The sequence below is a fragment of the Odocoileus virginianus genome, chromosome 21, assembly GCF_023699985.2.
Source record: "Odocoileus virginianus isolate 20LAN1187 ecotype Illinois chromosome 21, Ovbor_1.2, whole genome shotgun sequence".
NCBI lineage: Eukaryota > Metazoa > Chordata > Mammalia > Artiodactyla > Cervidae > Odocoileus > Odocoileus virginianus.
In genome coordinates, this window is record NC_069694.1 from 15,255,572 (window position 1) to 15,278,376 (window position 22,805).

The window sequence follows — 22,805 nt, forward strand, 5'->3', positions numbered from 1 at the left end:
AAAGAAAGTGGAGGTAAGGATATGATCTCACCAAATTACCCTCCTGAAGTATACTTGAAATAAATAAATAAATCTGTTAGATATTTCACCAGTGTTTGTTTTAATCAGTAGTTTCTAAATGCTAAGAGATATTCCTGGAAACAGTTCAAACTATGTGTTAATAATTGATCATATTTTACTATAATCTCCTTTATAAATATAGCTATGTTTTATAAGCATGTTTATATGCTAAACATAGAAATAATCTAAAGTAAAGTCACTCAGTCGTGTCTGACTCTTTGCCACCCCATAGACTATAGCCTACCAGGCTCCTCTGTCCATGGGATTTTCCAGGCAAGAGTACTGGAGTGGGTTGCCATTTCCTTCTCCAGGGGATCTTTCCGACACTATCCCCCAAATGCCTTCCTGAGACACACGGAACAGCAAGCTTATTTATAAAGTTTATGAAGTCTACACCAAAAAATAATTCCAAAATCAAGTTTCAATTCATGTAAGGGTTTAAGGAAACCACGCTTTAAAGTCAGGCACATCTGAAGTTTGAATCTCAAACTAATTCACGACCAGTGTTTTGGTGTAAAACAAATCAGTTTGTTTTTAATAGTACTCAGACACACATATATTATGGTGGACACTATTGTGAATTGCATTCAGACTGCTTCTGGAATCTTAGTTCAACTAGTGAATGGCTACATGACTGGTGTAACATTTCTGAGCCTTTCTTTAATAATAGCTGTTATTTATACATTCTCACTTTATGCCAGGCATGGCCATAAGTGTTATATATCAACTTATACTTACTCATTATATGACATACAACTTCTACAGCATATTCATGCATGCACATTTGCTAATGCTACCATAAGACTATTAGTATCTTCATTTAAATACATGACAGTTTAAATAACTTGCCCAAAGTCTCAAAGACTGGTCCATAATCAATGCTGTAAACACTACATTTTTAATTCATGAATTCTGTATACCTTTAAGTCATATTTTCACAGGAACTCCAAGAGAGGACAAAATACAACAATTCAAATGTTCAGTAAATGTTTTGAAGCTGAAAGATCACTCATAGATCAAATCATTATCAGGTAACAGATTAAAAACTAAATTGCAACTTTCTGATTATTTAAAGATATAATAACACCATTAAAAAGAAAGAAGCTTAAGAATAACTTATCTTTATGTTCATCCTAGCAAAAATCTTGACTGAATTATTTTTTTTTTTACCACAAGGTCAAATTAATCCTTATTTTAGAAAACTGCTGTTTCTGTTCAGTCACTAAGTCGTGTCTGACGCTTTGTGACCCCATGGGCTGCAGCATGCTAGGCTTCCCTGTCCTTCATATCTCCTGGAGTTTGCTCAGATTCACGTCCACTGGGTAAGTGAGGCTATCCAACCATCTCATCCTCTGCTGCCTACTTAGAAACTAAAACTTCCAATTGATTATGCACTATAATTAAAAATTCATAATTTTTATATACTTCTATTCCATTTGCCAAAAATTTATGCTAAATGATAAGGGAGCAATTTGAACTGATGTGTTAGACAAAAGTCAAAGAGAAAAAAAATTAATTTCTTTTTTCTCTTTATAACATTTTGCTTAACAGTGTCTTTAGATTTCCATAAATACTCAGTTCTGTGCACAATAACGTATCTGTGAGCAACATGATAAAAGTGATGTTCCAAATGGCATCCATACATTAACTGCCAAGGAGGCTACATAATAATTTTTGAAAGTGAAAAAAACGTCCTCTGGACCTTCTATAGTACGCAAAGTCAAAGGAAATGGATAGCCTAATGATGGAGCCACGAGTAGGTGGCCAGCAGAGTTCAGTGATTGGAAGAGAAAGCTTGACAAAATCTAGGTATATTAGTCAGTTCCTTAAAATATTTCATTTCTCTGCAAGTTCTGAATTGTCAGCAGTGTAAAAAGTACCTCCGGAGGATTCTATATTTTATATGTCTATATTCATAACTACTGCAGCCATTCTTCAGACTGTTGTAAAAAGGCAGAACCAATCAGCTGGCAGATGACTGTCTTTGGCTCAGCAGAAACTTCCATTTTGTGTAATAAAGACAAACACACACAATCTGAATACATTCTCACTGGGGAGGGAAGGAGGGGTGGGAGACTCCTTTCATGTCATTTACTTTATAAATTATTTCTAAGATGCATATTTTTTTTCCTCAGGCTGTCCAAAGGCAGAGTTCCATTGTGCCTTTCCAAAATGCAGTCCTTTGTAAGTGATTTCAATGGCCCTTAATAGAATCCTATGAATCACATTATACATTCAAAAATATGATCATCCTAATACATATCTTTTATGTTTTTTCTCTCAAAATTGTAAGCAGAACTTCTCTTTTACTGAAGTGTATCCTTTAGGCATTTACTTGTGGTCATTTGGAATTTAAAATGTACTTCATTTAACACTATTGCACATATAGTTATTAATAGGCTTTTAATTCATGGAAGGATTCATACCATAAAAATGCTTAAAAAAAATCTGTTCTAGATTCAGATGAAAAAGTGTATGTATGTTCTCTCCTTTTAAAATGAAGAATTATTTTAATTCTGGTAGCATATGATATGAGAAGTGAAAAAAAAAGTGAAAGTGTGAGTTGCTCAGTCATGTCTGATTCTTTGTGACCCCATGCATGTGATAAAAGCATCAACAATTCTAAAGCTCTCATTTTTTTTCCTTGTCTCCATTAGACCCACTGGGAGTACAATGGCTGAGGTCACAACAGGAAACATAATGCTAATTAATCTGCTAATTAACTGGTATAAGAAATATATTGCATGAAGCAGATTGCTGTATTACTTTGTTTCAACTTTTGTGTAACCACTCATTTAGAATCATCTAATCATGCTCTTTAATCCATAATCTCAGATGGCAGTAACACATGATTGCCGAGGAGCTCCCATATAAGACATGTACTGCATTTCTTCCCAGTACTAAAAATGGTTTATTGAAAGATGAAAAGATGCTTTGTTTACAGATCCTTGGTATTCATTTGAATATAATCTATTTTAACACAGCGCTAATAACAAGACATCCTCAAAAACATTTGCTCAAACATCTTCATCTAAATAGTGAGACATCTGTTTGATAAGTTATCATAGGATTTTTATTAAAAAGGCTCATATAATCAATTGCTTCGTCAATATTATTAGTATTTTCCTTAACACATTTTTTTTTTCGATTACATGACTTTACCAACCAAGTTTCAATTTGGGGTTCAAATAAATGGCAGATTTGTAACTAATAAATATTAAGGGGTTTTAAAAAGTCAAGCAGCAGAATAGTTAGATTACGCTACACCCACTTGAAATCTACTATCAAGAGGCAGCCGGTTTCTGATCTTTCTGAAATGCATATACCAAATGCCTGCTGCTTTCATAAGCCTGACACATAGGGGAGAAAAAGTCCTTGCTGACCTACCTTTTAACTGCTAGACACAGAGAGAAGAAAGATTAGAGACCCAGGTCCCCTCAGTTGCTACTGAGACAGATTTTCACTGACACAACTAGGCAATAGCAATTTAAAAAAAATGGTTGAGCTGCACCTGATCTCAGAACACTGATCTCTTAAAGCAGGAAGTGCTCACTTTCCCTCCAACATCTAAGGATTGAGTCTAGAAAGATATTCATTTTTAATCACATTAATCTTAACTCCTTATCAGAAATTCACAAAAAGCAGCATAAGATAGGTTATTATAGGGGAATTAGCATCCACAAAAATACACAGTAGCCAGCTTTTTCATTAAAAACTGTAGAAATTAATAAAATGCATAGTTTAATAAAAATCTGTAGTTGGCTTTTTTTCTTTTCAGTTGCTAAACTGTGATCTAAACTTAAAAATAACTTTCTCCTGTTTTCACTAGCAATTCTATGAGTTTACAAGAACACAGAGCCACTTCTGAGGCCTACGTTTTCCAAAGTCACAGTTATTCAATATATTTCATCTAGAAAGTAGTTTAACATAGGCAAAACTGAGTATTTTCAATGCTTATTTGTTTTCTTCTCTCCAGTATGCTTACTTAACCAACTACTATGTTTAAAATGAAAGCCACTGCCTTCGCCAATACTAAATATGATCCAATTCAATTCAGCACATATTTAATTTGTATTTCATACATTCAAATCTTATCAGCCAATAAATGCAGCACTGTCTTCTGCTTAACGAAGGACTTTGAAAATAAAGCCCTCATCATATTTAACAGATATTAAGTATTTTCAAAGAACAACAACTGCCTGTTTATGGATTGACTGTCATAATCAGCATTACCCTTAGTTTTTATGATAAGCTGACATATTTCTCATTCTTAAGTTTCACAATTTTTAAGCTATTAATAATGTGAGAGAATTGTATTCCCTTATGATTGTGGATAAAGTGATCTCCAAAAGTTGTTTCTTAACCTTTTGGAAACTTTCATCATGTAACACAGGCTTGATTTCAGCTTTCACAGTTTCCTTTCACTCGTCTATGACTGAAGAAATTACAGCTCACAGAACTCCCAGATTTGAACAGTAGTGGATCAGAAACTGATGCATTCCCCTGGAGAACTTGGACCTGCACAATTTTTCTGAGTTTCACACCATAGCATACAGAAAATAGTGAGGGCTTAGCATTACACTTTTCTGTGAGGTGCCTTTTATTTCACTTTTGCCAGTGATACTGAGTTTATTTTGGCCCATGAACATCTCAGCCAACAATCACCTCATTCTATTCATGTCAATTATAAAAACAATAAGAAAATTAATAATACCATTGTTTATTGAGTTCTTATGTCACACTCACTTTGCCTGGATGAATCTCATTTAATCATCACAACTAAATTATGAAGTAGATACTGTTTTAATTCCATATTACATACAAAGCAATGGAGGTAGACAGATGTTATTTGTTCAAAAGTCACTCAAGTTATGTGCATGAACCATGTTTCAAACTCAGGCAGCCTAGATTCCAGACCCTGAACTCTTAAACCACTGTGATATCCATCATTTAGCACATGGCATTGTAACATTCAGCCTGCATGGCTGGAATTCCCATTAGACTGGGAGCTCTCCCTATTCAAAGAATGCAGTTGACATATTCCTCAGTCCAGTCATATTCCAGCAGCAAAGTCTTCATTTAAAAAGAAGTTGCAGCAAATAGTACATATTTATATTAATACACTTCAAGCATGCAAAACAAGTAACTTAGAGAAAAACTTTTCTCTTCTTCCCTTTATACAGTATTTAGAGCAGACCTTTCATCACAGATTCCATCTTTATCCAATATTTCAGTGAACTAGAACATCTGAACACCTTTCACATCTAAGTCATGCATTCTGAATCTGCTCACACAGGTTAAAAATGTGTGATCTAGAGAACCACAAAATTTATCTCTACACCCCTAAATAGTTTCAGAACCTATCTTGAACTCCTAACTATAAGAGTGTTTGTCATGAAAGCTGTGGCCCACCTATTGAATGTGGCCTCTGAAACCAGACTGGCAGGGCTCAATGCTCAGCACTACCTCCTGCTAATTCTGTAGCTTTGCAAATTTACCAAAACTCTCTGTTCCTCATTTTCCTCATCTGTAAAATGGGTCGCATGCAATAATAGTATCTAACCTCATGAGGTTGATATACAGAGCAATTACTATATCATCTGCACAGAGTAGGGTCTTGGGAACTTAAGTTTAAAATATTATCAGAGAAATATGAAAATCTGGTTGACTATATATACCAAAACAGTGATGTAGAATAATAGCAGCCCCCCAAAATAGCAATAACTAAAAACAAATTTTCATTCCCAATGATTTTTTTTTATCCATGCGTATTCAATCTGATGAATTCTGGACATAATTTTTCAAATGGAATTCCCATTCACAATTTTACTGCTCTGTGTAGCCTTTCCCTGAAGCCAAGTCTAGTCTCCTCTCCCTCCTCTCTTTTTTTTCCAAATGGATAGAGGCAAAGGACAAGTACAGAAGTTTCAAGTAGAGATACTAGGACTTGGGAGAGGCTTAATAGGTCCCATTTAAATTTTTAATCTTGCAAAATAAAGACTAAATTAACAAAATTAAATTTTATTATCAATATCAGTTCCATAAATGGCTAGAAGTTCACCTAAATGAAAAAAAAAAAAATTCAGAGTGATCAATCTCTGCATAAAGATCCCTGAAGATTATCCATGCCATCTTTGTGATATTGAAAATGACACTATTTTGCAAGTCAGTATGCTGCAATGAAAAAAAATCCACAAGATATATATGCTTTCATTTTGCTTCCCACTGTTTCTCTGACCTTTCTCAGTTGGAGTAGTAGCAGGAAACTAAAATAAAAGTACTGTTTTTCTGTGTGAGGCACTTTGTGAATAAACAATCGTGAAATCAGAACAGTTGTAAGACTTCTCTGCCAGTTGCTTCTCCTAAACAGAGAATTACTATTAGAGGAAAGAGCCTGCGGCAATAAACATCAGGGGCTAGCATTTCTTTCTCTTCTGAAACCAATCAGGCTGATCCAAGTCCAGAAATGCCTTTGAAGTTATAGAGACCTTCATGTGCTGATCAATCCTTGAGAGGTAAAGAGCAAGAAAAACTGGTTCTAGATCTTTAATACATTCTGCCAGGGAATGCATTCAACTCAGTGAGGTACAAAAAGGTTTCCTCTATTACAAATTGAGTGATTTTGTACTTGGGCGCCGCTTGGTTCAGTTAACTTAGAGGGAGCTATTGATTCCAGACGTGATTATTTGTATGTCAGTGCATATCTCTATTAAGTCAAGCTAAGGCTGGAACAGCAACAACTGTAAATTCATATTTTTTCTTGGTCCTAAGGCATAGGTTGAGATTTGGGTCAATTTAAGTGGAAAACAGCATGTGAGTCTCTTAATAAGGATGATCACTATTTATTATTGATATAATCACTATTCTATAGCATGGTGTTAATATTTCTAAGATATCAAAACCTAAGAATTAAGTTAATTTATCAGGAGTTAAGAATGCAAATGATTTTAAAATTGATAGTTCAGTCCAAACCCATCATTTATGGGTGAGAGAGCTTAGCACCGGGTAATGCAAAAAATGTATCCTCAAGTCTGGCTATTTAGCACCAGAATAAAATTTGGCATCAAGACTCCTGACCCTGTTCAGGGTGCTATTCTCCAAACATTCTCAAATATCTCTCTGTCAAACCTTTTCTCTTTATCTTAAGAGGCTAAGCTTTTCACTTTCAAATTGTAAAGATGCAGAAAATATAGTTTAAAACCAGCAACATAAATACACTTTACATCTCATTTTGTTTTAAGAGACTACTAAAAATACAGACATTTTATAAAGTAGACTTCTTTATTATTTTGGCCACAGAAAAATATTCAATACAATAGAATTATACAGCTTGTAGACATAATTTATTATAATAGCATAAAAACCAAAATCCCTGTAAAAGTATAGATAGGGTATCAGCTTCAGTTGATTGTCACATAGAAAGAAGGTAAAAATTTCAACTCTAAAGTTAATCAGTAAGATAAAGAGAAATGAACATAAATACCAGAGTACAATAGTTTCAAAATTATTATGGCACATAGTGACCTCAAAAAATACATCAATCTGTTTGAAATACTATCTAATCTATGTTAATGCATGGTCACTTGTATAATCCAGATTGAAAAAAAGTGGGGAAGAAACACATGTAATTTATTGGCATATTTAAAAGTTAGAACACAAATATTTCCCCAGTCTCATCTATAAGAGCATCCGTGATTCACATTCTCTGTCGCTGAGTAAAAAAATCTTAAGGAATATAGTAGGACTTTCCAACTGTTTTCAAACTGATTTCACAGGAACCTACTCTCATTATTTTCAGACATCAGTACTATCTTAATTTAAATGGTTCAATTGCATTAAATATTATACGTAATTGGAGAGCCTTTGCAGTAGTCATTCTATCTTCAGAACTGCCTCTTTTGTGAATAATAATCTTTAATATGATCATGACACATAGGAAATGGCTTAAGACGGTTTACTCTACCTCTTTACATTCTAGGTAACAAACCAAAGTGCAAATGTCAATCGTTAAGTTTTACCTTCTCCCATTGATACATACAGGCACACACACAAATGCATACATATACACTCACGCCCATACACAAATCAGACTTTATACAGTATCTTCAATTGAGTAAGTAACTATAATGCAAAGAGTTACTTCCCACATGCAATTCACCTTTAATAAAATCTTAAAAGTCCTCCTCTGCATACCTAAATGCATAGGACCACAAATGTAAAAGGCCAATTTCCTATTAAATAGTGGCCATACATTTCTATAACACTTAACCGGGTTTACCCTAAATTCAATCAGAAATTGTATCAAATGTCTGTGAGATATATCATGATCTTCTGCTTTTACACCATAATAAACTCTGTTTCAACAAGTATCCGATTGATCTCGTATGTCCATTAGTTTCTGATTTTCCCTGATTGGCAGTAGTATTTCTTCTTAGCCTTGTGAAATAGTATGGAACAATCTAATTTTCTCAGAATTCAGTCCTGAGGTATACGTTTCCATTTTCTTTGTTGATCTAGCACAGGCTCAGGTAATTTCTACACAATGCATCCAATTAGTTCAAGCAAGGCAAATGAAATCGCATCTATAATAATTTCCATCTTATTAACTATAAACAGTAAGAGGATATGTTTCTCCACTCTTTGCTTGAGTCCTTTCAAGTGCAAACCAAAGGAAAAGGATTTCCTGTTCTTTTCATACTCTTGAATGTGATGATATTTGATTCAGTTTCTCCATTGTAATTGATAAGACTGTAAAACCTCTCTCACATCCCTTCTTTATTCTATACTGAGAGCTTAATTTTCTTTTTCAACTGTTTGCAAATTATAGTTTGATTCCTTTTTTGCCGAGAATTTATTTTAAAGCCATTTTGTTTTCTTCCAAATCAGAGCTTCATTTTACTCAGCTAGTGGTCCTGCCCCTTGGGAATCGATTTCTTTTTACACAGGACTAATCCAGGTTTATTAGGATCCAACACCTTTAGTTGGAACATTCCATGGATTTCACTTACGAGCACATACATTCATTTTACACGATTCCTCAATGTGGCCAGAGGGTTTCGTGGTCTGCAATGTATCCACCTATAAAAAATACAAAAATATATGTCTGCTTTACAGGGATGTGAGTAGGGTTTTGCTAGCCTAGATCCAAAACTTGGATGCATATTTTGGCTGATAGTATTCTTTCCTTCTTTAAGATGTATTTGCAGTGGCCATAACCTCTTTTAGAAGTCATAGAGACATAACAGTTCCAGCTACAATTAACAACCCTAGGGCATCTAGATCGATGCTGTTGGCTAATTTCTTGGATTCTGTCTTTGACAAGAGATATTTGCATGGTAAAAGAAACATTGAATTATTGTTTTCCAGGCTTTGAGTATTTAAAGGAGAGGGGCTGTCAGGGAAGGAGGTGTTGTTGGCTTTATTTATATTATAAATACAAATAAGAATGAAATGGTAATTTTGTTATCAGTTCTTTTACAATTTACTGTCCCTAAAATCTCTGGGAGGTGAGCTTGATCTGAATGTTCACACCCATCAAAGTAGCTCTCTAGTCTCTAACGCAATCATGGAAATCTGAGCATTTTACACATCATCAGTAAATGGTTCACTGATTTATGGTCAAGGATGAATTATTAAAACTATTCCCTTCAAAAATCTGACCATAAAAAGGCATTGTTTTTTACAAATGAAAGTAATGATAATACTCCTTTAAAATGTTTTGGTGCCAATTTGAGTTTTAAATAGTACTGAATACTTATTGCTTTGAATTTGAGCCTGACCAATAGTCTGATTTCTGCTCTCTGACAAAAAATGCACAGAATATTGTTTCTAGTTTAATGATGCAATTGATGTCAGTAAAAGCTTTAGTGAGTTTGAACACTGTCAAAAAGGATAATAAATCACTTCCATAAAATAAAAATGCTACAGTTTGCTACCAAAAGAATTAGAATGTTTTAAGAATTAAAAAAAAAATTAGTACTGCACCTAATTTCCAATGTCACAATGCATCAGCACATGAGAATCAAGGTTAGAAAAGAAGTAAATGAATTCTTTCACTGAATAATCAACTAACTCACATTTGAAAGTAAATGGAACAAAAAAGTAATGGCTAATTTAAAAATTGCTTATATTCAAGAGCATAAGGTGCTTAAAAAATTGTTCTGACTACAGATTATCCATATTAGCTGTATAAATTTAAGCAGCTTTAAAATGCCTTAATTTATTAAGTTAAATTTTATCTTTTCTTAGAAATAAAAAGTATATTTTCTTTCTCTAGCAAGTTTTAAAACATAACAAAATTTAAGATATTTTGGCCAATAACACACAGAAGACAAGTTTACCATGGAATCTGTGCTAAGTGAGTTTTCATGATTTAAATTGTAAGTTTAAGATGAACATGTGCTAAGTTGCTTCAGTCCTGTCCAACTCTTTGCAACCCTGTGGACTGTAACTCACCAGGCTCCTCTGTCCATGGGATTTTCCAGGCAAGATTACTGGAGTGGGTTGCCATTTCCTTCTCCAGAGGATCTTCCCCACCCAGGGATTGAACCTGCATCACTTATGTTTCCTACATTGGCAGGCAGGTTCTTTACCACTAGTGCTATCTGGGAAGCCCTAAGATGAACATAGATTATATAATAAGAACACAAACCATACACTACATTTGTCATTTAAATACTGCTTTATACAAAAATAAAAACTATATATTTAAAAGTTTCAGATACAGTTTTTTATTTCCAAACCAATGAGAATGACATAGCCATAATACACAACTAGACTACATTAGATCATCCTGTTAGGTACTACCTATCATGGTCGTGCTAAATTGCTCAGTCACGTCTGACTCTTTGCGATCCTATGGACTGTAGCCCACCAGGCTCCTCTGTCTATGGGATTCTTCAGGCAAGAATCCTGGAGAGGGTTGCCATTTCCTCCTCCAGGGGATCTTCCAGACCCAGGAATCAAACCCACATTCTCTGAGACTCCTATATTAGCAAGCAGCTTCTTTACCACTGAGCAACCTGGGAAGTCCATATCTTTGCCTGGAGAATCCCATGGACAGAGGAGCCTGGCAGGCTATAGTCCATGGGGTCACAAAGAGAGGAACCCAACTTAGCGACTGACCAGGAACCCTACACAGACACACACACACACAATTATCTTTGTGGCGTTATTCACTTAACTGTCTCATCCTGTCAAGGCTACAATGTAGTCTAGGAGAACAAACCTCATTTCCATCATTCACTACTTTATTCTCAATGTTGGTACATGGTTGTCTCTCAATAAAACTGCTCTAATGAATGAATATCTGTTGGAAATAGCTAGCTAAACAAATCACAATACTGGTCACATCATAGTACCACTTTTGTCTAATTTTAATATTTTGAAATCCTGTTTTTGACTTTCTATTATTTGTCATATGATAGATTATGAAACAGATATTTTTAAGCTGTAGTAAACATTCTTCATTTTATTATCATTTTATTTTACCCACTTTTTCTATTTTTTTAAACTTAGCCTGTCCATTTAAAATTTCATTAATTTTCCCTTTTTAACCTTTTCCATATAACAGTCACTTTTCTTTCCTTAAAGGGAATATTCTATTTAAAATGTTCTGCAAGGTTTTCAATAAGCGAATAAGTAAAACAATAAAAACATAGGAAATCAGAGGCATCAAAGTGTTTCATCTTCTATTTTCAAGACTTGACATACTTTTAAAAGCATACCCAAAAAACACAGAATGCATTTACCACATTGCCATGAAACATAATGAAATCCTCTTATTAAAATATTCCTGAGGAATAGAGCTCTCTCATGTCATAAATTAACTATGGAAGGGCAGGTTTCACGTTTGTGGTTTCAAGCTTTGATGCATTGAACAAATGCAGCTATGCACTAATATTCACCTGTCACTAAAGCCAAGAAAGTGGATTCTTTCCTTACCATTAAAGATTCATGTTTAAAAACAAAAATGCATACCTCAAATCACTTATTGAGCTCACGGAGAACTACTTAGGAATCACCATTCTGCAAACAGTCATTGATGAGGGGCCAGGGCAGAAATGGATGTTACCAGGATTGGTTTGTTTTGATTTGAATCAGCTAATTAAAATGGCCCTGGAAGCAATTTTCAGATCACTGCCACTGAAGAGATAGGCTCCAGTAAATCAGACCAAACCAATCTTTCAGTCAGGTCCAATTCTGCTGAAGTTGTATAGACGCAGCTTTTGTCTTCCCCTTCCAGCCATTCTCTTCAATTTTTTTTATCACCCAGGCAACAAGCCACACACACACACACACACACACAAGATGAAACCAAGCCATTCCTGGAGCACGTTTTACCAGGCCATCTCTATATCTCACTCAGTTTTCATTTCCTAATCAAAGAGACTGAAATAAGCTTGGAATTAATTCTCAAAAACCATCACTAAATTGTAAAGCAATTTTATCCTCCAATTAAAATAAATAAATTAATTGAAAAAATATCAATAAAAAGTTAAATGATAAAAGCTTTGTTCTACTTTTCCAGATTTCTCTGGCCTTCTCCCTGACTAGTGCCTGGAAAACAAAGCTGAATTATGCAGAGAATAAGATTCAGATTTAAGTACAAGAATACAAGGAACACGCATACAAAGGAATAAACACTCTCTTAATAATTCTGAAAAAATTCCAATCATAAACAAGGAAATGTATATATTTTGAAAGGAACATGTATCTATTTTGTACTTATTTTTATTAGGCATGCTTCAAAACTAAGTCACACACCTATGTAATTGGTATAGATTAAGTACAAGTGTCTGTTGAATGTGTTTGCATATAATTGGCAATATGTAAAAGGATCTATGAATATTCATTGTTTTTTCTCTGACTGATGTTAAGATCTAGGTGAAAGTGAAAGGCATCATATAAAAAGTAGAGTCTATTCCATGACACAGAAAATGCAATTGATGGTAGTTTCTGCAATCTAGGAACAGAAAGTGGATTTTCATATTTTAGAGCAAATGCATAATATCAAAGCTAAGTCAAGGGAGAGCCATCATCAAGACTGAAAGTTTATTATTTAAAAAAATAATGGAAAATCATTTGAAATAGAAAGTAGGACAGATGTTAACATGGGATTTGGTGAATGGAGGACTATGAGGATAATTCTGAATGATATGATCATGTTTTACTCCATTTTGACATATAAATGAGGTACCAAAACTCATAAATTATAATTATTAGTTACTATATCATCTGCATAGATGTTTATTACAAGATTGCACTTAATTATTTAACTTTCCCTCACAAAGTCCTTGTGAAGTAGCAATTATAAGTTTGCTCATTTTACATATGAGGGAATTAAAGATCAGAGAGCCTAATCTTCTTATATAAAAATCACATAGATAATGGGAGAATCAGGGCCCCAAACCAAGACTTTGGTTATTAATCAAAGATTGTTTTTCCTCAGCATTATGTTTGTAGATAATTGTTTTTAAATTTGACTTTGAATCTTTTAAAAATATACATCTAAGTTATAACTGAAAATGTCTCTATTTTGTCATTGTTTCAGGAATAAACAAAACTATGCAAGCTTTCTATACTATTATAAATGAGTGTGTTACAAAACTCAGTTCTAGAAGCCTGTGTATTTATCAGAGTCAGGATTCTATCATAATTACTTAAATTTGTGAATACATAAGAAGCAACTTCAACATATCTGAAGGTTGTCTAAACTGACAAAAAAAAAATAGGAAGGAAAGGAATAAATAAGACAAATTCCACCCAATCAAAGAAAGGGGTGTTTATAACCATTTACATGTGTAAGAGTGCACACACACACACACACACACACACACAAAGGCCATTCATTAGCACTATTTAATCTACATTTTGTGGCAAAGAGGGCTTTTAAGATGGTGAGTCAACCTCTGAATTGGCCATGGAAGGAAAGGGATTGGATAATATCATACCACTTCCACATCATAGAGAATTTGCTCTCACTACAGACTATGAATGATGTGGGCTCTAACAAAAGAATGCCCTGGGTTGGATAGCCAAGAAATCGATAGTTATTGACTGACTGGTTGTCAGAATCATGGAATCTCAGTGTTAGAAAGAATGCCAAAGGTTACAGAGTCGAATCATGTGAAAGACATTGTGGGAGGCATGGGGGAAATACAAAGAAACAAAAGTCACAGTCTTGCCTCTGAGGAAATTTTTATGTATACAAATATATACGTATAAACTGATGATTAATCTTGAGGAGGAAAACACGAGAACCCAGGAGGTCAAACTATGAGAGCTCTGAAGAGTGAGAAGAGACGGTGGTGAGAGAAGAAAGAGGGCTCCTGGACTAACTGAACCCGAGTTGGGTCTTAAAAGCCAGATAAGCTTGACATCTACGGAAATGAGGGAAAACTGCATTCCAAGAAGAAACCTGTGAGGGAGATGGGTGGTGAAGTCAGGAGGCAGTGAGTGGATTTCCCTGCCTAAATCAGAGATTTCTGTAATTCCATTCAACCTCACCCCAAGCTGTTTTCTCTACTTAGATCAAGTCTACATATAAAAGGATGCAATGTAATAATTAAAAGCAATGACAACAAACTCCTGAATATCCTAAATTAGAAACACAAAGTAACTGTCAAAAGTCAGAGAGAGCAAAAATTGCCAGTTTGTTAAAACTAACATAATCAAGTATTTGAGGATTCCTGCTCTAGAACCACCTATTCCTAAAGGTTAAATTGTGTACATCTAAATTCACAATTTTATTTTTTCTTGTTTTATTTCTAAATAACATTTTACAGGAACACTCTTTCTAAACAAGGGAGGGACAGGGATCAATTCAAACAGACTGAAAGTGAAAGTGGCTCAGTCTTGTTCAACACTTCGGGACTCCATGGACTATACAGTCCATGGGATTCTCCAGGCCAGAATATTGGAATAGGTAGCCTTTCCCTTCTTAAGGGGATCTTCCCAACACAGGGATCAAGCCCAGGTCTCGCACATTGAGGGCATATTCTTTACCAGCTGAGCCACAGGGGACCCCAAAGAATACTGGACTTGGTAGCCTATCTCTTCTCCAGCTGATCTTCCTGACCCAGGAATTGAACCAGGGTCTCCTGCATTGCAGGCAGATTCTTTACCAACTGACCTATCAGGAAAGCCCTCAGACTGCTAGGCATTAAGGAAGCAAAAACACTAGACTGAACCTCAGCCTCAGTCTACTGACAAAACGTGCCCCACCAGAGAGTGAAAGTGGAAGTGAGTCACTCAGTCATGTCCAACTCTTTGCGACCCAATGGACTGTAGCCCGCCAGGCTCCTCTGTCCATGGGATTCTCCAGGCAAGAATGCTGGAGAAGGGAATGGCAAACCACCTCAATATTCTTGCCTTGAGCACCCTATGAACAGTATGAAAAGGCAAAAAGATAGGACACTGAAAGATGAACTCCACAGATTGGTAGGCGCCCAATATGCTACTGGAGATCAGTGGAGAAATAACTCTAGAAAGAATGAAGAGACGGGGCCAAAGCAAAAGCAACACCCAATTATGGACATGACTGGTGAGGGAAGTAAAGTCTGATGCTGTAAAGAGCAATATTGCATAGGAACCTGGAATGATAGATCCATGAATCAAGGCAAATTGGAAGTGGTCAAACAGGAGATGGCAATAGTGAAAATTGACATTTTAGGAATCAGCAAATTAAAATGAACTGGAATGAGTGAATTTAACTCAGATGATCATTAAATCTACTACTGTGGGCAAGAATCCTTTAGCAGAAATGGAATAGCCATCATAGTCAACAAATTTTAGTCCGAAATGCAGTACTTGGATGCGATCTCAAAAATGACAGAATGATCTCTGTTTGTTTCCAAGGCAAACCATTCAATATCATGGTAACCCACGTCTACGACCTGACCAGTAATGCTGAAGTTGAATGGTTCTATGAAGACCTACAAGTCCTTCTAGAACTAACACCCAAAAAATTGTCCTTTTCATTATAGGCGACTGGAACACAAAAGTAGGAAGTCAAGAAATACCTGGAGTAACAGGCAAATTTGGCCTTGGAGCACAGATTGAAGCAGGGCAAAGGCTAATAGAGTTTTGTGAAGAGAACGCACTGGTCATAGCAAACACCCTCTTCCGACAACACAAGAGAAGACTCTACACATGAACATCGCCAGACAGTCAATACCGAAATCAGATTGACTATATTCTTTGCAGCCAAAGATGGAAAAGCTCTATACAGTCAGCAAAAACAAGACCGGGATGTGACAGTGGCTCAGATCATAAAATCTTTATTGCCAAATTCAGACTTAAATTGAAGAAAGTAGGGAAAACCACTAGATCATTCAGGTATGACCTAAATCAAATCCTTTACAATTATACAGTGGAAGTGAGAAATAGATTCAAGGGACTAGATCTGATAGATAGAGTGCCTGAAGAACTATGGACAGAGGTTCATGACATTGTACAGGAGACAGGGAGCAAGACCATCCCCAAGAAAAAGAAATGAAAAAAACAAAAACAAAACAAAGTGGCTGTCTGAGAGGTCTTACAAATAGCTCTGAAAAGAAGAAAAAGGCAAAAGAGAAAAGGAAGGACATTCCCATTTGAATGCAGAGTTCCAAAGAATAGCAAGGATAGATGAGACAGCCTCCCTAGTGATCAATGCAAAGAAATAGAGGAAAGAAAGAGAATGGGAAAGACTAGAGATCTCTTCAAGAAAATTGGAGATACCAAGGGAACATTTCATGCAGAGATGGACAAAATAAAGGACAGGATATTATGGACCTAACAAAAGCAGAAGATATTAAGCAGAGGTAGCAAGAATACACAGAAGAACAATACAAAAAAACATCTTCACAACCCAGATAATCATGATGGTGTGATCACTCACCTAGAGCCAGACATCCTGAAATGTGAAGTCAAGTGGGCCTTAGGAAGCATCACTACAAACAAAGCTAGTGGAGGTGATGGAATTCCAGTTGAGCTATTTCAAATCCTAAAAGATGATGCTGTGAAAGTGCTGCACTCAATATGCCAGCAAATTTGGAAAACTCAGCAGTGGCCACAGGACTGGAAATGGTCAGTTTTCATTCCAATCCCAAAGAAAGGCAATGCCAAAGAATGCTCAAACTACCACACAATTGCACTCATCTCACATGCTAGGAAATTAATGCTCAAAATTCTCCAAGCCAGGCTTCAATAGTACATGAACCGTGAACTTTCAGATGTTCAAGCTGGATTAGAGATGGTAGAGGAACCAGAGATCAAATCGCCAACTTCCGCTGGATCATCGAAAAAAGCAAGAAAGTTCCAGAAAAACATCTGCTTCTGCTTTGTTGACCATGCGAAAGCCTTGGACTGTGTGGATCACAACAAACTGTGGAAAATTCTTCAAGAGATAGGAATAGCAGGCCACCTGACCTGCCTCCTGAGAAATCTGTATGCAGGTCAGGAAGCAACAGTTAGAACTGGACATGGAACAAAAGACTGGTTCCAAATTGGGAAAGGAGTACATCAATGCTGTGTATTGTCACCCTGCTTATTTAACTTCTATGCATAGTACATCATGTGAAATTCTGGGCTGGATGAAGTACAGGCTGGAATCAAGATTGCCAGGAGAAATATCAATAATCTCAGATAACCAGATGACACCACCCTCATGGCAAAAAGCAAAGAAGAACTAAAGAGCCTCTTCATGAAAGTGAAAGAGGAGAGTGAAAAAGCTGGCTTAAAACTAAACATTCAGAAAACTAAGATCATGGCATACAGCCCCATCATTTCATGACAAATAAATGGGGAAATATTATGGGAATAGTGAGAGACTTTATTTTTTGAGGCTCCAAAATCACTGCAGATGGTGACTGCAGCCATGAAATTAAAAGATGCTTGCTCCTTGGAAGAAAAGTTATGACCAATCTAGACAGCTTATTAAAAAGCAGAGACACTGCTTTGACAACAAATGTCCGTCTAGTCAAAGCTCTGGTTTTCCTGTAGTCATGTATGGATGTGAGAGTTGGACTATAGAGAAAGCTGTAGGCTGAAGAATTGATGCTTTTGAACTGTGGTGTTGGAGAAGACTCGAGAGTCCCTTGGACTGCAAGGAGATCCAACTAGTCCATCCTGAAGGAAATCAGTCCTAAATATTCATTGGAAGGACTGATGCTGAAGCTGAAACTCCAATCCTTTGGCCACCTCATGCGAAGAACTGACTCATTGGAAAAAACCCTGATGCTGAGAAAGATTGAAGGCTGCAGGAAAAGGGGAACAGAGGATGAGATGGTTAGATGACATCACCAACTCAATGAACATGAGTTTGAGTAAACTCCGGGAGTTGGTGATGGACAGGGAGGCCTGGCGTGCTGCAGGCCGTGGGGTTGCAAAGAGTTGGACATGACTGAGCAACTGAACTGAACTGACTGAACCTCAGCTTACAGTGCCAATTACATACGGTCAAAGTTGACCATTCATGCATCTCCATTCTTAAAGCTCAGAATAAAACGTAAAATGATGTTAGCTTAAGGTGTCACCATTATCCTCCTCAGAGGATGGTATTGACCACCTTTGGAAACAAAAGCAGAACTGACTGGTATTCATGTGCCAAAGCAATAAGTTGCTGAAGAAAGAGAGACTAGATATTAATGAAAAGGTGAAGTGAATAGCAATCTCGACTGTTCTTAAATGCCACTGAAATTGCAATTGTGTGCCCCAAATATTGAGATCTTCTTTGTGAGCCTTAAACACTCACAGAGGGGAGTAGAAAGCAGCCAAAGTGTTTTTAGATAATGAAAAAACTTACTAAGAGTCTGATACACTACCAGGGAAGGGAAGGTAATGTCCAGTGAGTTTTAACTGTCTTGAAAAAGTAAATGTGCGATAGGACAAAATTACAAAATCCAACCAATGATTTTTTGCTCATGAAAAATAATGTTAAAAGTGTAAGAACTGACACCATGAGTGTGTTTGCAGTTCAGTTCAGTTCAGTTCAGTCGCTCGGTTGTGTCTGACTCTTTGAGACGCTATGGACTGTAGCACGCTAGGCTTTCCTGTCCATCACCAACTCCCAGGGCTTTCTAAGTTGAATATACTTCTCTTTTAATGTGATTTGTGGTCGATCAGCTCTAAAAAATCTATGCTCTCTGATCATTAGAAATTTCTAGGAAAGTTTTTTACAAGTACTTTCAGAAATACTAAGAGGCACTGATTTAAGGACTGACATGAGTATATTAACATAATGACTTTTAGGACATAGAAAGATATTATATCAGCAATTAATACAGAAGTACAATTTCAGAGATAAGGAACTCACCTGAAACCACCCTCTACCAAATTATTCACTTTACCAGTGGTAACACTGAGTCCCAAGGGGATGATAAGACATTTAGTGTAACACTGCAAATGTAGGACTAAAACTAAATGCTCTTGCTCCCAAATCAGTAGTTTATTTCCACTTAATTTATGAGAATTACATCTCAAAGAAATGTAAAACTGGGAGATGAGATGATTTAAAGACCAAGTAGCTCTCATTTCAGGACAGTTCAGTTGTGAAATGCAGGGAAGACATACAAGTTGGATAGACTTCTTTTTAATTTACAGTGTACTTTGCACTAATAATGTCAGTGGGTTCATCAAAAACAACCAATGGCAATTATATGATAAATACGAAAATGAGATTCTTTGTAGCAAAAATGTTTCTGTGTGGGCTAAGTTACAGAATCTCTTTTTATTTTGAAACATTTGAAAAATCTTAAGAAATTAATAAAAATTACTTTAAGTCAAACTTCTTTATAGCTTCATTTCAAATTTTTGGGGGGATGGTTCCAATCAATATTGCATAGAATTTTTTAATATGCTTTGTATGAAAAGGACTGCAAATCTTACACTTTAAAATAGGTCACAAGTCTTAAGGAACTTAATCAAAAAGCAATATGGTGTTTTTAACATAGAAAAGATTATTTGCTTCTTTTTTGCTCCTTTGTCTTATACGTGCAGTGTGATGTATTAGTTTAATTAAAGTCTACCAAATTATCATAAGGATTTTATGTGCTGCAAATAATTGGCTTTGTTCTCATCTCACTTTTTCTTAATGGGAGCAGAACATTCTTTTTTTTTTTTTTATGATACTTAGTATAAGATACCAGAAAATTATAGGAGGAAAAGTTAAATGAGGTGCCTAATGAAGTGACCTTTGTCATCTTGGACATGAAATAAAATTAAGCCTACACTAATGCAATGAACATAAGTCAATGTTTTCAAAGAGTTAAGAGGATAGGTAATATTATGGCTCAGGGCCAAACCATACCAAGAATCCTTCCATACATAAAAATGACAATCCTATTAATATGAAAAGCTGATAGGCCCTAAAATGAAGTAAAATGTATAAATAGATCATGTTATAAGATTTTTTTTATGGAAGCCATAATGAATCAATCTTTTTCATGGGACAGATTTAGGTGATAATCCAGATAAAGCATATTATCAGGTATTCTTTGATAGGAGACAATTTAAGCATGTGAGTGAACAGAAAACTAACAAATGTGGCATATTAAATCAAAGTTGTTTCAGAGAGGAACAATACTAACATAACCACTCTTGCCACAGTTGAGTGGGAACAAATTGTAGTTAAAATATACAGTCATTTACAAGACTGCTATCTCTAACAGTAGCAAAACAAAAAACAGAATAACCTATGAACATGAAATCAGTTAACTAACTATTGTATGAAATCTGAAAGATGGAAATTACCAGTGACTTTCTTATAGTATAATTCTTAAAGTATGTTAAAGAATATGTGTAAGATATAAAAGATAATCACAGTGCTTCTTTTGTTAGAAGAAAAAAATGTGATCACTATTCATTTACTATTGTCTTTAAAAAAACATAATCTATATATTATGGACTTCCTTAAAATTTTGAGCTTTTAATTTGTCCTCTGAATTACTTTAAAAAAAATATGCTTCTATCCCTGGCTTCATAATATGATAAGTGTTTTCAATTGCTAATAATAACTAACACTCTATTGAGTGTTTACGAGAGCTCAGGCTAATGCATGCAGTCCCTAGGAAGTAGATAATATTATTAACCTCACTTAACAAAGAAGGGACTCAAGAACAGAGAAATTAACTTGCTTAAAACACAGTTCTAAAAATGGCAGTGCTGGAATTTTAAGCCCAAGAAGTCTCATCTTTGTGTCTCTGCTTTTAACTGACTACTCTCTACTGCCTCTCTAGTGATACAATTGTTCTGAAAAGCAGGTTTTATCAAATTTGCTATACCTTTTCAAATACACTAAACAACATTTTTTCAGGTAGAGTATTATTGTATTTCTAATAGAACCAGAAAATGTTTAGCATATGATTTTAGGTTTATTAAAACTCTCTCTCTCTTTCTCTCTCTCTCACACACACAGACATGCAAACAAACACATAATAATAATTACTTTATTACATTTCTGAAGAACATACAATAGGTGTACATAATGTTATACTCAGATGGTGTTAAGCCAGGAGATTTCTTTTTTCCTTTCTTCATAAAGCCACACTATGAACTTGTGAAATCCCATCACCTCAAAATGTGCCTAACTAAGAATGAAGCAAAGAAAATGATAGTCTACCCACCCTGTGATACATGTTTTTAAAGTAATTCTCTAATTGGTTGTCTCGGAAGGAACATTGCTAGGAAGGAGTGCTTCCTCAGAGTGCACATGCATACTTTGAACAGATATACCTGATTTACTCCATTTGTTTTAAGCCAAAGAGTGAAAGGGAATCTTTGACAAAACTGTCATCTTTAAAACACAGTGATATTTCATTTTCCCCTTCTGCACTATTTAGATTGTCTGGAACTGAAATGCTTCCAGCGGCTCCTGTGTCCAATTTTTCAAAGCTGTCACTTTCTAGAAAATCTGCTTAAGCAAAATACTTATGTTGGTAGAAAACAGAACAAACATACATTATAAAATACATTCTATTCTTATTTACAGGTCAAAGTCTTCTTCAAGAATGCAAATTGGAAGAAAATGTGAAAATAAATTAAAAGATGACTATGATGGATTAGTGAAAGTCAATGAATTTGGTGCCCTTCTGATTAGCTTCTAGAGATACACCTGGACTTAGCTCAGTAGTTTTTCCACACAATAATCAGATAATCAAAATGTTATTTTCAATGCATACATGAAAGGTCATTAAACTGAAAAAGAACAAATACAGAGGAAAATGGGACATTGAAAGATGACCATGGTCACTCTTCCTCAGATCATGTCTATATCAAGCTACTATAATGTTCTTGTCAACCTTCCATGTCCCAGAAATTAACAAAAAATCCTCAAGCATTATACTTGTTAGATAGACCTCTGGCCTCTCTGAATTGTGAGCATCATAACTCACGTCCTCTAGTACCTGACCATGTGAAAGCACAACGTAACAATATGCAAAATAATGATGATAAGAATGGTGTGAAAGACAATAAAACTTTTGTTATCATCAAGAGACTTCCAAAATGTGAGATGAAACATGTTTTGAAAAGGTTCAGTCATACTGACTTGAATATTACTCAATATTCTTAGCACAGAATATACTTCCTTTATTCACACATATATACATACTTTAAATTGTCTATATATAGATATGCAGAGTATATGTTTATCACACGTGGACCTTTGTCTCCTGGATGCATGATTACACACTTCTGGTTTAATTAATCTTTCCAAGTTTATGCAATAAAAATTACATAAGACTTACAATTCTTTCCATTGCTTT

The 22,805-nt window shown here is 35.3% G+C and overlaps 1 protein-coding gene across 8 annotated transcripts in view; it reads right to left on the reverse strand.

Moving 5' to 3' along the window:
• PCDH7 (protocadherin 7) overlaps positions 1-22,805 on the reverse strand; it is a 449,641-nt gene that overhangs the window by 364,687 nt on the left and 62,149 nt on the right. For 5 of the 8 annotated variants that reach the window (XM_070452064.1, XM_070452063.1, XM_070452062.1 and 2 more), the window contains exon 2: positions 9,079-9,138. The exons of the other annotated variants lie outside the window; for them this stretch is intronic. In XM_070452064.1, coding sequence (XP_070308165.1) covers positions 9,079-9,138 — 60 coding nt within the window. The remainder of the gene's footprint in view (positions 1-9,078; positions 9,139-22,805) is intronic. 8 annotated transcript variants of the gene reach the window in all.